The 13762-nt window shown below is 37.0% G+C and overlaps 1 protein-coding gene across 1 annotated transcript in view; it reads right to left on the bottom strand.

The window, feature by feature from the left end:
* LOC131064019 (uncharacterized) overlaps window positions 1-4482 on the bottom strand; it is a 46433-nt gene extending 41951 nt beyond the window's left edge. The window contains exons 1-3 of the mRNA XM_057998044.2: window positions 4272-4482; window positions 3621-3946; window positions 3411-3513 (exon numbers count right to left, since the gene is read on the bottom strand). Of these exons, the coding sequence (XP_057854027.1) occupies window positions 3411-3513; window positions 3621-3920 (403 nt within the window). The 5' untranslated portion in view covers window positions 3921-3946; window positions 4272-4482. The remainder of the gene's footprint in view (window positions 1-3410; window positions 3514-3620; window positions 3947-4271) is intronic.
* Window positions 4483-13762: the final 9280 nt, after the last annotated feature.

The raw sequence follows: 13762 nt of genomic DNA, 5'->3' as shown, positions 1-13762 counted from the left end.
TTTGTTTCTACGATCACCAAATTTCATCATGAGGAAGAAACAACGTTAGCCTTTCGTTCCATGCTTGTTTCTCTTGTCTTTAACAAGGCATTTTGATGCTTGAAGGATTATCGCCCTGGTCCCTTGGTGAGGGACAGGAGCGAACCTTGTATCTTAGCCTAAATTTGTTGTTTTGTAACCTTTGTTTCTTGTTGATCGCCTTCCAAACGATATCTTCTACCTTGTGTACCTTGGCTTTGACGTGATCTTGAAGGATAATGAGTGATTTAATAAAAATCGCCCTGGTCCTTGCCTGAAGGACAGGAGCGATATAGCTTCTTGGTTCAATTTGATCACCTTTTGACGTTTGATTTTCTCGCAAATCATCTTCTTAAGATACCTTTGACACTTTGCAACCTCGCACAACCTTGACTTAGCGTGATTTTTGAATGAATTGGCTAATAAAATGAATATCGCCCTGGTCCCTGACTGAGGGATAGGAGCGAATTTGAAGTTATAGTGCAATTCTTTCATCATCTTATCTTGTAATTATCTTCAAGGCTCAAAATGATGCTCTTCACTTCCTTACGAACACTTAAAATGTGAGTGGCACCCTAAATTTGGACACATTTGAATATTTCGCCCTGGTCTCTGACTGAGGGACAGGAGCGAATTTAGGCATTTTAGTGCAAATCCTTTTTCTTTGGCGATCTTCATAACTTTGTTCTTCGTTAAGATGCTTCAAAATGTCCTTGCCTCCTTGTATCCTGACTTGGAGTGGTCTAAAACTTGGGATGAAGGCATAATAACAAACATTTCGCCCTGGTCCCTGACTGAGGGACAGGAGCGAATTTTCATGTGCAAGCTCATTTACACTTTGCCAACTTCCAAATTTATCTTCAATAGACTCGTAGTGCCCCACTTCATTCATCTTTGGCCTGGATTTCGTTCAAACTTGGCAAGAAATTGTCCTAAGGCAAAAATCGCTCTGGTCCCTGACTGAGGGACAGGAGCGCCTAGGCCAATTTGAGTCTCCTGTTGATGTCTTGTAATCTTCAATTTGTATTCAACGGGTTCATTTCACCCTCCTTTCTTGCCTTCAAACTCAAAACTTGCTTGCTTTTGCCTGAATTTTGCCCTATGAGGAATTTCGCTCTGGTCCCTGGGAGAGGGACGGGAGCTACACTGAATTTCGCCCTGGTCCCTGACTGAGGGACAGGAGCGATTTTGCTTCAAAGTCATGTTTTCCTCATGTTCGCGTTTCCAAATTATATTCAACTGATGAAATGCATCTCCTTTGACCTCTTCAAATCGTCAAATTGTTCAAATCCTGCAAGGACAAGGCACTGTTTGATTTTGAGCTCCGGTCCTTCACTGAGGGACAGGAGCGATTTTTACTCCTGGCACATTTTTGTCTTTGCGAAATTCTTCAAATTATATTCAACGGAAAGAACATGCCTCCCTTTATTACTTCCACTCTGAAATTCGTCTTGATCCTGCAAGGACAGTAAGATTTTGAGAAACGAGCTCCGGTCCTTCACTGAGGGACAGGAGCGATTTTGCTCCTATAGGCCAAAATATCATGATTTTAGGATTTTAATCACTTCACAAGGCAAAAACAAGACCTTTCCAATGCCCGGAATCAAATATCAAAATTTTCAAAATTTGGTCAAAATCACTCAATTGGACAAAATTCACAATTTCATCATCAACACTTAGACAAATTCATTCAAAATTCCAATTGAAAATAGACCAACTCACTTAGCCTCTGGCGAATTTACTTTATTCAAAATTACATCCTACGCGAGGAAGCTCAAAAAACTCTCAAGATTGACTGGATTCTGGCCTGAAAACGACAAAACGGGAAACCCTAAGGCTTGACCCTAATCCAGACAACTGACAAACTACCAAAACCCTAAAAAGCAAAGCAAAAGGCGAGCAAAAACGAGCAAAAAGAGGGGGTCCCCATTTTAATGGGGCGATGTGTGAAATGGTCACAACAGGCCCCAATAAAACCCACACTAAATTATCCATATCATGATAAATCATTTAGCTGATTGTAGAGAACTCATAAGTGATAACTGATAAACACTAAGTAGTATTTCATTCATTCATAATTTTATAGATCAAAAAAAAAGTTCAATATACAATTACACATTATTGATCATTGATCACTTATAATTTCATCATACTTCATATTGCATAAGCTCATAATTATCACTAATTATGTCAAGTTAAATTGTTTCAATAGTCATGATCATATATCTCAAACATCAAGATCATTGTGGAAAAAAGCATCGTGATTCAAAACACATCATATTGGCTGCTAAATCGCATTCGGCCGCATCTATTACTGTCTATGCTGCCACCTCAAATGAGAAAGAAGAGCCATAATCTCTCATATAATATTGGACTCTACTTGATGAGAAAGTGGAACATCTCTTCCAGGGATACGTATAAGATGATCTTTGCAGTAGCTGATTCCTCTAATCTTCATCCGACAACAATGACACCCTACTTGTCATGTTTCTCCCTCTAGTGTTCCATGCTTCAAAACAGAGTCCCTATTTGCAAACATCATGTCTCCAAAAGAAGAACTGAATTTGAAACCTTGGCATAAATTTTAAAAACTAATAATTATAAAATGTAAACCCTAGCAGCTAACTAGACGCTAAATAATAGGGAAATTTTAAAAAATAATAATAAAAAAATCCTAGAATGAGAGGGAAAAATAAAACAAAGATCTGAAAAGTAAAAACACAACAGGGATATTGTAAGGTCACAATGTTGCATACCTTACAAATGTTGCCAAAAACCTTACTAATTGTCAAATCAGTCCAAGATCACACAAAATCAATTCCAAATGCACTTAGATTGTTAACATGACGAAGAAGTGAAAAGTGGAACAAGAAATTGTTACTAAATTAAGTACTTTGATGCTTTTCTGGCCATGGAATGTATTGTAAAAAATCGTCAGCAAGTAAAATCACAAGTGATTTGCTCATGAAATTTTCTCAAGTACTCAAAGTCGGCAATTTTTTAATCTATGCTACTATGCGATAAAATTCTAGACTAATCTTCCATTTCTCATCAAATTAACCTTGTTCGTAAACAAAACTCCATATTATCATGAGTGTTTTATTTTCAATAACATATCTCAACATGTGAGAGAAGTAGACTTTAAGTATTTCATGAAACAGTTATATATGCAATAACATAATTTATAATTATGACATAATTACCTGATCAACACAACAAAAAGGTGATAAGTATGACAAATACAAGGAAAGAGTACACCTATTAAAGAAATCTTGATGCCTCCAAAGAAATAGGGAGGGAGAGAATATTAGAAAGTACAAACATAGTGTACCATACTAGTAAACAAAATAATCTAGGGACCAACTTAATCTTCAAGATTGAAGCTAGGTTACCTATAGTACGAAGCAATTTGAAATTGAAAATGCCGTTAGCACGCTCGTCTTGAATGGTCTTAGCACGCTCCATAGCCATCTTTTTAATGCTGATCAACATGTCCTACAATTAAAAGGTTCATTTCATCATCGTCTCTTTAATCAACTAATGAAAATGCATCTCAAGGTTGAGTTTCTTAGGCAAACAAGCACTGTTGGAGATTTACTTACCAACTCTGGTTCTGTGCGGGATGCAAGCCAAGCCTTATCTTCCTCGCTTACTTCTTTATCAATTGCCTTCTTTGACAACAAGAATTTTGACTCTTTCAGCTTCTTTCTGCGAGGAGTCGGATTAGTTCTGGTTGTCCTTTCCCCTCCCTGGTGTTCCATGACATTTCCATTCTTGTCCTGCTCATGTTCCTTTTTAGCATCCGCTACGGCAGTCTTATTCAAATTATTTGTGTCCTGACCAGTTAAAACTTGAGTCATTTGAATACGCTGGATATCTTCTTCGATTGTGGGTTCTGCCATTATTAACGGCTCTTTAATCAACGCACCTGCTTATTATCAGTATTTCTTAGTAATTCCTCATTCAAGGGAAGAGAAGAAGAAGTCACAAGATAGATTAGTAAAGTGTGCCCAGAATTTAACATCCTAACCCTAATAAACCAGCCATTTGATATTTCCAAATTACTATAATCGCCACAAAAAAAACATGCGTCAATCTGCAAAACGATTTTTGGAGCTGAAAATGGTAATTTGATCATGAAATCCGTCTGGACGATTTTTTGCTTTATCTCCAACAAATTGCCATTATATCGAGATAAAAACGCTGAAAGAAACGTATGTCGCGATTCTATAGAGTTTACGCCCTAGACGTACCATTTTTTCTCTGTACACAGTGATTTCTGACTTATTTTCCCATAAACGATCCTCCGTCTTCTTCCTTAACTTCGGCTTTATACTGGCATGTGTATATGTAGAAGGTGATCGACTTCATTCGCAGCAGCATCGGAGATTTGCAGTCGGAGATTCGCTGCACAGCGGCGTAATGCTTTTTCTCTTTTTTTTAATTTAATTTCAATTAGTTTCAAAATTAAAACTATTTAAAAAATCTATGTAAAGCTATGCCGAAAAATCTAAAATGTATTGACACAACAAATTAACAAAATTGATAACAAAATAGATAAATATTGATGTGAGAAAAATTAGATGTATATTTATTAGATCAATTATAATAATGTTTATAAAATATAGCCATATAAAACTGTATATTAAATTGATTTTAACTTGTTAAATACTACACATATTTTAATTTAATTTAATTTATATTATTTTACTTTAATTTTAATTATTTTAAATTATTTAATTTTATTAATTTAAATTATTATTTTATTATTTTTTTGAAATAAACTAAACATTTGATTCATTTCTATGTAGAGAGGGAGAGAGTAATATAATGAAAATTTTAAATATTCAATTTGAAAATTCTTGTTATAAGTTAATGAATTAAGTTCAACCATGCATTAATAATACTACATATGAAAGCCTTTGTCAATGGTCTCTGTCTCTTGATCTACTAGTGAATTTCATTTATAATTCATTTTTTTCATAGAGTATTTAGATCGTTTCAAATTTACCATGCAATTTTTTTATTAAACTAAAAATTAAAAGTAAAAGTAATAGTACAACTAATTGTAATTATGACGAATGTCAATTTTAATCATAAGTTGTTTTATAATGGTTAATTTACTTTTAATTATAATTTTGAATATTTAATATGAGAACTCTTATTATAACTGATTAACAAGTTAAAGTTATTTAAATTATTTCAAATTGTTTAAATTTATTTATTATTTATTTACATTAATTTGAAATAAAATCTAGTAAATATTGTATTGATTTCTATTTATATAAAGAGTAATATTATGAAAATTTTAAATATTTAATTTGAGAACTCTGGAATAAAGTTATTTTTATTATTTTTATTTAAGTAATAGTAAAACTAATTGTAATTATGACGAGCAATCCATTATTTGAGTATAATACACCTCCTGGTGTATATGTGTGTGTGTGTGTGTGTGTGTGTATGTGATTTTATTAAGTTTGAAGTCAATTATTTAAGTAAATGTGGAGTTTGGCCCACTTTCTTTCTAGGTAAAGATGTAAAATAACATGGCTGGCTATGGTTGGCCAGCCATAAAACCCTACATGTAAATGTATTGAAGTCCATTAAAAAAGCATCTAATGGTCATGACATGTAAATGTATTGAAGTCCATTAAAAAAATATCTAATGGTCATGTTGGGTAGCTGAGAAAAAAGTTACTACTCAGAGGAATTGTGCAACTTTATTGGTATACATAGTGCAAGATTATTGGGTTATTTGTGCATAAGTATTAGTTCAATTGTACAAATTTTATGGTGGTCAAAGTGAATTTTTAACAAGGTAAATAGACAATATGTATTGGACGGCACCTCAAAATGACTATTTTTTTACCCATACTGAAAGAATATTGGGTCATTTGTGCATAAGTATTAGTTTAATTGTACAAATTTTATGGTGGTCAGAGTGAATGGTGTAAAGTAGAAAATTGGTAACCTTAGCCAAATTTGCCACTTGGGAGAAAGGTGGGAACTTAAATAAGGTTCAATTTTCACTTGGAGAAACTTTAGATTCAAAAGAGGGGGATGAATCTACTAGATCTAATCCCAAAAGATGCAAGGATTGAATACTGAGTAGATCGGAATGTAATTAACCCTCTTTTGTAAGTTAATTAATTGAATTAGGATTAAGTGCTCGAAATGAAGACAAAGTATGAGAAAATAGTGAGCTACATATTTGGGATTCAGTCGTGCACCTGGAACTAAGAAGTTTGAGATGATTCGAAGCTACTCTGCGAAATCAGACAAAAGTTCCAGGGACTGTGTGTTCAGACAGGGGCACCCTCCTATCGGTCCTCTGAACTTTCCACGCGTCGAAAGGGGTTTTTTCGTCTCTACGAATAAACCTTAATTCCAGAAGTACAGCTACGCAATTGTTTCCTACACAGAAAGAAAGGGAAATGTGTTAGGAATAGGGGTTTGTCTTCAGATCAAACCCCAATTTTGGAATTAACCAAGTGGTTAAAATAATGTAAATGAAATGACTGAAAGTAGAAATCCTCATCTTTGAGGGGATGTTGAATTGAATGAAATTGAAATGCTTATACCTCCTTGTGAATTTTTGCTTGCCTCCACATGGAATTAGGGTTTCATGAAGTATAATGTTGATCTCCTCTTCAATGCTTGAAATCTTGTCTCTATTGTTGCTCCAAAGCTTGAAGGAAGACTGAAAATGCTTGATTGTTCTTGAATGCTTGAATGCTTGATCTCTTGAATGCTCGAATGCTTGATTGAATTTTCTTGATCTTGTGTGTTATTGTCAAATGAGAGGGGAAATCACTCTTATATACTTGCCAGTGAGTTTAATTGACTGATTTTCCAAATTGGGCCCATATAGGGGAGATTTTCTCACTCTAATTTGAGATGAGTCAAAGGGTGGGACCCCAAAATAGGTCCCAAGGCGTCACACCCTGGTCTTGCCCTGTTTTGGGGCACGATCAGGGTGGCTTTAAGGTGCAGGGTTGAGCAAAATGCAAGTTTTGACTTGTATGAGCATATTTAGGTCTTTGATTAGGCCAAGGGGTGCAAACACGAAGGCAAAGACCCAAATGCAGTCAAAAATTGCAAGGAGTGCAATTTTAGGATGTTAAATTTAGCCCCTACTTTAGCGAGAGTATGAGCTTACGCAAATACTGTAAGTAAAGTACAAGGAATTCAGATTGAAAGACTTTCACCACATCAAGGAGGCAAGATTCACCAAACCCCTAGTGGACTTTATGATCTTACAACGTCAATGATAAGGTAAAAGGGAAGATCATGAGAGAGAAAGAGACAACCATGACTACGACTAGTAAGGTTCTCTTACTATGAGTCGTGAAAAGAATACCAAAAATTACAAAGCAACGACAAAGTTCACTAAGCAACTTTAAGTATCAAAAGAGAGAATCATGAGTGGAGTGTATGCCCCCACGTTAAAGCAATTGTGTACGCCTTATCAGGAGCAATTTCTTTAAGGTAGGATACACCCAAAGAAGATAAGCATGTTATTGCAGCAATTTAGCCTCCAAGAAAGGACAAATCAAAGGGTAATGAACACAAAATACAAAGCACGAGGTGGTTTCACCTAATTTTGAAGTCGGTATGCTTTTTATGATAACTCATGTATATCATGTATATGTATAAAATCATCCTCATCCCCCAAAGAGAGGAAACCACCATGGAAGAAGGGAACACATGGGAGAAACCAAAAGAGATCTCAATGCTTTGCATCGTCCTCAAGTAGACAACACTAGGGACAACAAATAGAAGAATGGGGAGAACAAATAGAAGAATGTCACAAACAAGTGAGAGAGAGAGAGAGAGAGAGTCTATAGTGCTAATGAAGCTAATCGAGCACGTCGTCCTCCCCTCAATCTTGCTAATCATTATTTCAGGAAGGTGGACAACATGCAATAGGAGCCGCATTGAGCATAGTAGATGGAGCTATCACAAGTTCCAAACAAGGACCATGCTCTAATGATAAGTCACTTTGTTCATTACTAGGAGCTAGGATCAATGCTTTGGAAAATTTTGCAGATAAGTCATTGTCAATGTCAACATATTCATATTCATCATCAAAAATATTAGGATCAACATTTTCATCATCAAGAACATTTTCACCTATTTCTTCATCAAGATTAATAAGAATAGGAGCTCTAATAGGAATAGAAATTGAACCATCATTTGTCTTAAGCATTTTGCGTCTTGGAGAATTAGGTTTAATATCTTGTTTAGGAGAAAATGGAATCATGTCAACAGTTGGTGTTTTGGGAGAAGAAATGGTATGGGAAGCAACCTCATGATCTCTAGTACAAAGTCTTTGTCTGCATTCTCTCGCACAACAGTTTCGTGTAGTCTTGGCTAAAGGTTGAGGAGGGTTAGGTTCATTAGGTATAGGCTTCATCTCTTCTTTTATGGAAGGATGAGTGGGTTGAGGTCTTTTAGGTTGGACAATAGGAGAGGTTAGTCGTTTCTCTCTATAAGATGGAGGAGGAGGAACCGCACCATATAAAGGAGGAATGGGAGGTGTAGGAAGGAGACTGGGTCCATCATGAGGAGGGATAGGTCTAACCTTAGGAGGGATAGTTTATTTTTTAGGAAGGAGAGTTTTTCTACCTTTGGGAGGAAGAGGAGACTCATTCATTGGAGAAGGAATGGATTCTTCTTTAGGAAGAGGATTATCTCTTTTATTGGGTGAAAGGATACTCTTCTCTTTGGGAGAAAGAATAGGTGCTTATTTGGGAAGTAGATTATTTCTTTCCTTAGGAGGAAGAACAATCTTATCCTCGAGAAGAGGTATATGATCATCAAGAAGAATGCTAAGTGTTGGATTTCCAGGTGTTGGTGTAATTAATTATTCATGTTGGATATTATTACACATTACTTAAGTTTACTTAGGAAATGCATTTCATAGTAGTTTGGGTATGAGACACTTGGGTGTTTGTGCCACATTGGGATAGTGTGTGTAGGAGAATTTCTACCTTTTATGGTGTGATCTTCTTACTACTTTATCTTATCCACTTATCGTGGAGTGATAATTCCACCTTTGGTGGGTGATCCACCTCATGTGGAATATTTTATTGTTTCTCTACCTACCACACCTATTTCCTACCTACCCTTGTTTCTTATTGAGCCACATGTCATGTTTGTGTGCTCACATATCCATATAGCCTTGCCTATACATGCAGGCTCATCTACATTGTATGTAACAACTATTTTGATCATTTATCTATTGATGAGAATATAGTTTATTCTTGTCTTATATTTTGTCTCTCTATTTTGTACTTTTCATTGAGCTCTTGATCTTGGCAAAATCTCACATGGTATCAGAGCCATTAGAGCATCATTGATCCATCTTTGAGAGGCATTATTACGGCGTCAAGAAGCAGATCTGAGGAGTAGCATCTTTTGGAGGCATCCTAGACCAGATCTGACCTCGCCATTGTGTTCAGGTGGTCATTTCCATGAATTTTGACTATAAATTTGCCTATATTGGGTGAAAGTCAAATTTCGGGCCTAGAGAATTTTTTTGCCCAATTTGGGCGGTTGGATTTTCGAAATTTAAAAATTAATTAAATAAATAAATAATTATTTTTCTACAAAAAAAAACAAAAAAACTCAATCCGCAGAAATTTTTTTTTATTGAAAAGTTTTTTATTTTTTAAAATATATATATATATTTTTTTTTTGGGGGGGGGGGGTCGTAACCCCCACCCCCGTACTTCGTACTATGTACTTTGCACATCCAGACCCCTATCGCCAGCTGTACCCGATGTCACCACTCCATCTCTAGTCTGCTGCAACACTTTCTGGCGACCCCGACGGCTACAACCCCGGCGTACCCGTGCTCTGTCCATCGAAACCTCTACCGCCCGCGTTCTGCTCCAGTCGTCAACATTGGTCTTCCCGCTGAGGTAATTTTGTCCACCGCCCGCTGGATGACCTTCCTCCCACCAGCACTGGCCCCACTCGTTGATAGACCTCGCCTGCTATGCGGCCCACCACGTGGATACCGCCACACAATCTCCTCCCGGGCGCCACATCAGCACACCTTGTACTTGCTGCAGGGAGTGTACCGCTAGTTGCAGGTGACCCCACCTCCTGTACGGTCCCCAGTCTCAGGCCTTCTCTCCCCACTGCCTATCGGCTCCGCCCTCTGTACTGGCTCAGCTCTCTGCCTCGTCGGCTTCCTGCACTCTGGCCGACCCACCTCCGCCATCAGCCTCGGTGCAACTGCCACGTGGACCTCGTCTATCAGCCACATCACCTACATAGGGTATGCCACATCAGTCGTACGGTTAGCCACATCAGCAACCGTACACTGCCACATCAGCAGGACACATATTCGTCTGTACAACTAGTCACTCGCCACGTCAACAGTCTATACCGTACGGACGCCCAGTCAGCAGGGGACACGAAATTTTGGCGACGACAATATGGCTATCAAATTTAGGCTCACAGATTGTTGACATCATCATTTTTTAAAAAAAAAATCAGCCCCCTCTCGTTGAGCTTTTCGATTTTGCATTCCAACTTGGAAGGCCATATCTTGCTCATTTTTGCTCCTTTTTGGGTGCAATTTTTTTTGAAATGGGATAATTTTTCATGTACTTTCTCATGGTGGCATTATTTTCTAATTTTGATGGACATATTTTTCAGATATCTCAGTTTTTGGTTACTGTACCTGTCCAATCCCCATTTCTGCAACTTTCGAGACTTTGTTTGGGCTCATACGAACTCCTTTTCAAGTGCCATTTTTTTTTGAAAGTGCATAATTTTTCATCTACTTTCATAATATGCTATTAGTTTGCAATAATTTTGGATAGAAATTGTACTTTCAACATATGGTGTTTTTTGGCCAAAATGGCACTTGTATTGTATAGATCTATCTTGCTGATCTTTTGCATTGTAGTTATTAGCCTATTGGGGCAGTTGTAAAACAAAATCAGAAGTCCACCTTGCCATTATTTGCAAGTGGCCTATTGTACACGCACTACATATAAAGTGTCAAAATCATCATTTTTTATTTATTTATTTATTTTTTTTTTGGGGGGGGGTACTTTGATTGAGTGAATTTGGGGGGGTGTCTCTTGTGCTTTTGTGCTCTTGTGTTCTTTCCTTATTTGCTTCTATTGGTTCTCCTAATTTTCCTCTCTTAACTCCTCATAATTATGCTACTTGGAAAATTGATGCATGGAGTAAACTTATGAAAATAGGACTAACTCATTATATTGATGGAACTATTGTTGCTTCCGTTGATCCTAAGGTTGATCTTGTTGCTCACTTGGATTGGCTCACTAAGAATATCATGACAATTGGTACCTTAAGAAAGTATGTATCAAAGGATCTCATTTTTCATATTGAGAAATGTAATATAATCAAGGATGCTTGGCAAAAGTTTCAAGACTTGTATGGTCAAGTTGATGAGATTAAGGGATAACAAATTGATAGTGATCACACCATGTTAGATCCCAAGAACTTTTATACTATACAAGACTATGTCACTAAGGCAAAAGAGTTTAGGGCGCAACTCAAAGATTGTGGCATTGATAAGAAGGATACTCAATTGATCTTCAATTTGATGGGCAAGCTTCCACAAGAATATGCAACATTTGTTTCTAGTTTCCAAACCCATAGGATGACAATGGGTTCAAGCTACACAATGCCTACATTTGATGCTTTTGTCGAAATGTTGATGATGGAATAAACTAAGTTGATAAGCATGGGCATTCTTAAGGCTTCTAATTCTCAAGCATTAGTGGCAAATCAAGGGAACAAAGGAAATCAAGGAAACGACAACTCAAACAAGAAGAAATGGCAATCAAAGCCTAAGGACAAAGCATCACCTTCTCCACAATAAGGAGATTCATCCTCTTCCAAGAGGGACAATTCACCAAAGAGGGAGAGACCTACTTGTGCCTATTGTAAAAAGTTTGGTCATGAGGAGCGTCATTGCCATTCTAAAAAGATTGATGAACTCACACATATCCTCAAAAAGCACAACATTGATTTGCCTAATGCCTACAAGAAAATGAGGATTCATAAACTTTGACTTCCTCACATTCAAAGGGGAAAGGGCAAGCATTCATGGCTTCAACAAGTGGGAAGACTCACTCTTTTTGGACAAGAAAAGGAAAATCTATTTATGCTACTACAAGTCATGATTCAGGGAGATAGCTTCTAGATTCAAGGGCTTCTCATCATTTGGCATCTTCACAGTCTATGTTCTCTACATTTGAGCCTTGCACCATGTTGCAGATTTTGATGGGCAATCATACATACATGGATGTGATTAGGAAAGGATCTATTGCCATTGGGGATAACTCTTGAGGTCTATCTTGGTGTAATACTTAGCACCCCCTAAACAATCCATCAAATCTTCAATTCTTGGAATGGGAAACCTATGCCTGATTGTAATTCGGTTGATGGCTCTTGAATTAGTACAAAGCCTCCAAGTACCTCCCTTCTTTGGTGCCAAAGTGGTGGGAACTACACATGGGTTGATGCTCTTTCTCATCAAACCAACATGTCCAAAAGCTTTATGAGGCCTTACAAGGAGTTTTACCCAATTTTGCTAAATGATGCCAAAATCTTTAACCTTCATTTGCAAGGGACAAGGAGGATACTGAGATGGTGTAACAACTCCGAAAAGCTTTAGTGATCTGAATACCCTTTTGGACATTCTTTGAGATTCAGGAGGTTAGATTTTCTGACACGTCTGTACAGGTACGACTCCCAAAAAGGCTCTTTTTAAGGGTTTAAGGATTAAGAGCTTTCTCCAATAGGGTTTACTGATCTCCACAACTTGTCACACCTCCATACTCACACTAAGGCTCTGCTAGACAACCATCTTCCATGTCAATCATTTGGCTCAATCACATTTGTTCACCCCTGCAAGCAATAATGCAAATAACAGTGATGTTCCCTAGCTGGGCTATGCAGAGCTTGCCTAAGTTATGATAGCAAATTGCTTCAAAGTAACTTCCAGGACACTAAAAAGAAAATTTACACTGTACACAAGATCCATGACTTGAATCCCAAAGGCCATTGAGAAAACACAATGGGAATTCAAGTTGGAGCCATGCCTAGGGTCTTAATCCCTTTACTCAAGGTGAGAGCAGTGCAATCAAGAAACAATTTCAAACATGCCACTAAACATGCACAATGAAGGAGTACAATTACTTCTAGAGAACCACAACAATGAACCCTAAGCCACCATGAAAGAACAGTACCAATATCAATCCATCTAGTACGGACTGCTATAAGCAAATTACAAGTTTTTATGCAAAAATCTGGAAATTGCCTCTAATTGTTATTCAAAATTTACTCTTTTGATCTTCCAACCCTTTTAAAATCATTTGAAAAGAATTATATATACCTATTCACTCATAACTAACCACCCATTGGTTCTCTAACCACTGATTTGATCATTTTTTCAAAAATTGCTCCAAAAGTTGCAAAAAGTTGTCAAGCAAACATGACAACTTTTGCTCCACCATGCATTTTTAAAATGTGTACATATTTACTCACTCTAAACCCCCTAAGATAGTTCCCTAACATCAAACCAACATGTCCAAAACCCTTATGAGGCCTTACAAGGAGCTTTACCCAATTTTGCTAAATGATGCCATTTTAGGCTTCCAAAGGCACATTGGCCAAAACTAAGAAAACAAGTTAACACTAGAGACAAACAAACTACAATTAACCTTAAAACACACTTTTGGACCTACCA

The sequence above is a fragment of the Cryptomeria japonica genome, chromosome 11 (genome assembly GCF_030272615.1).
Source record: "Cryptomeria japonica chromosome 11, Sugi_1.0, whole genome shotgun sequence".
Lineage (NCBI taxonomy): Eukaryota > Viridiplantae > Streptophyta > Pinopsida > Cupressales > Cupressaceae > Cryptomeria > Cryptomeria japonica.
This window is presented reverse-complemented; position numbering and strand designations above follow the sequence as displayed.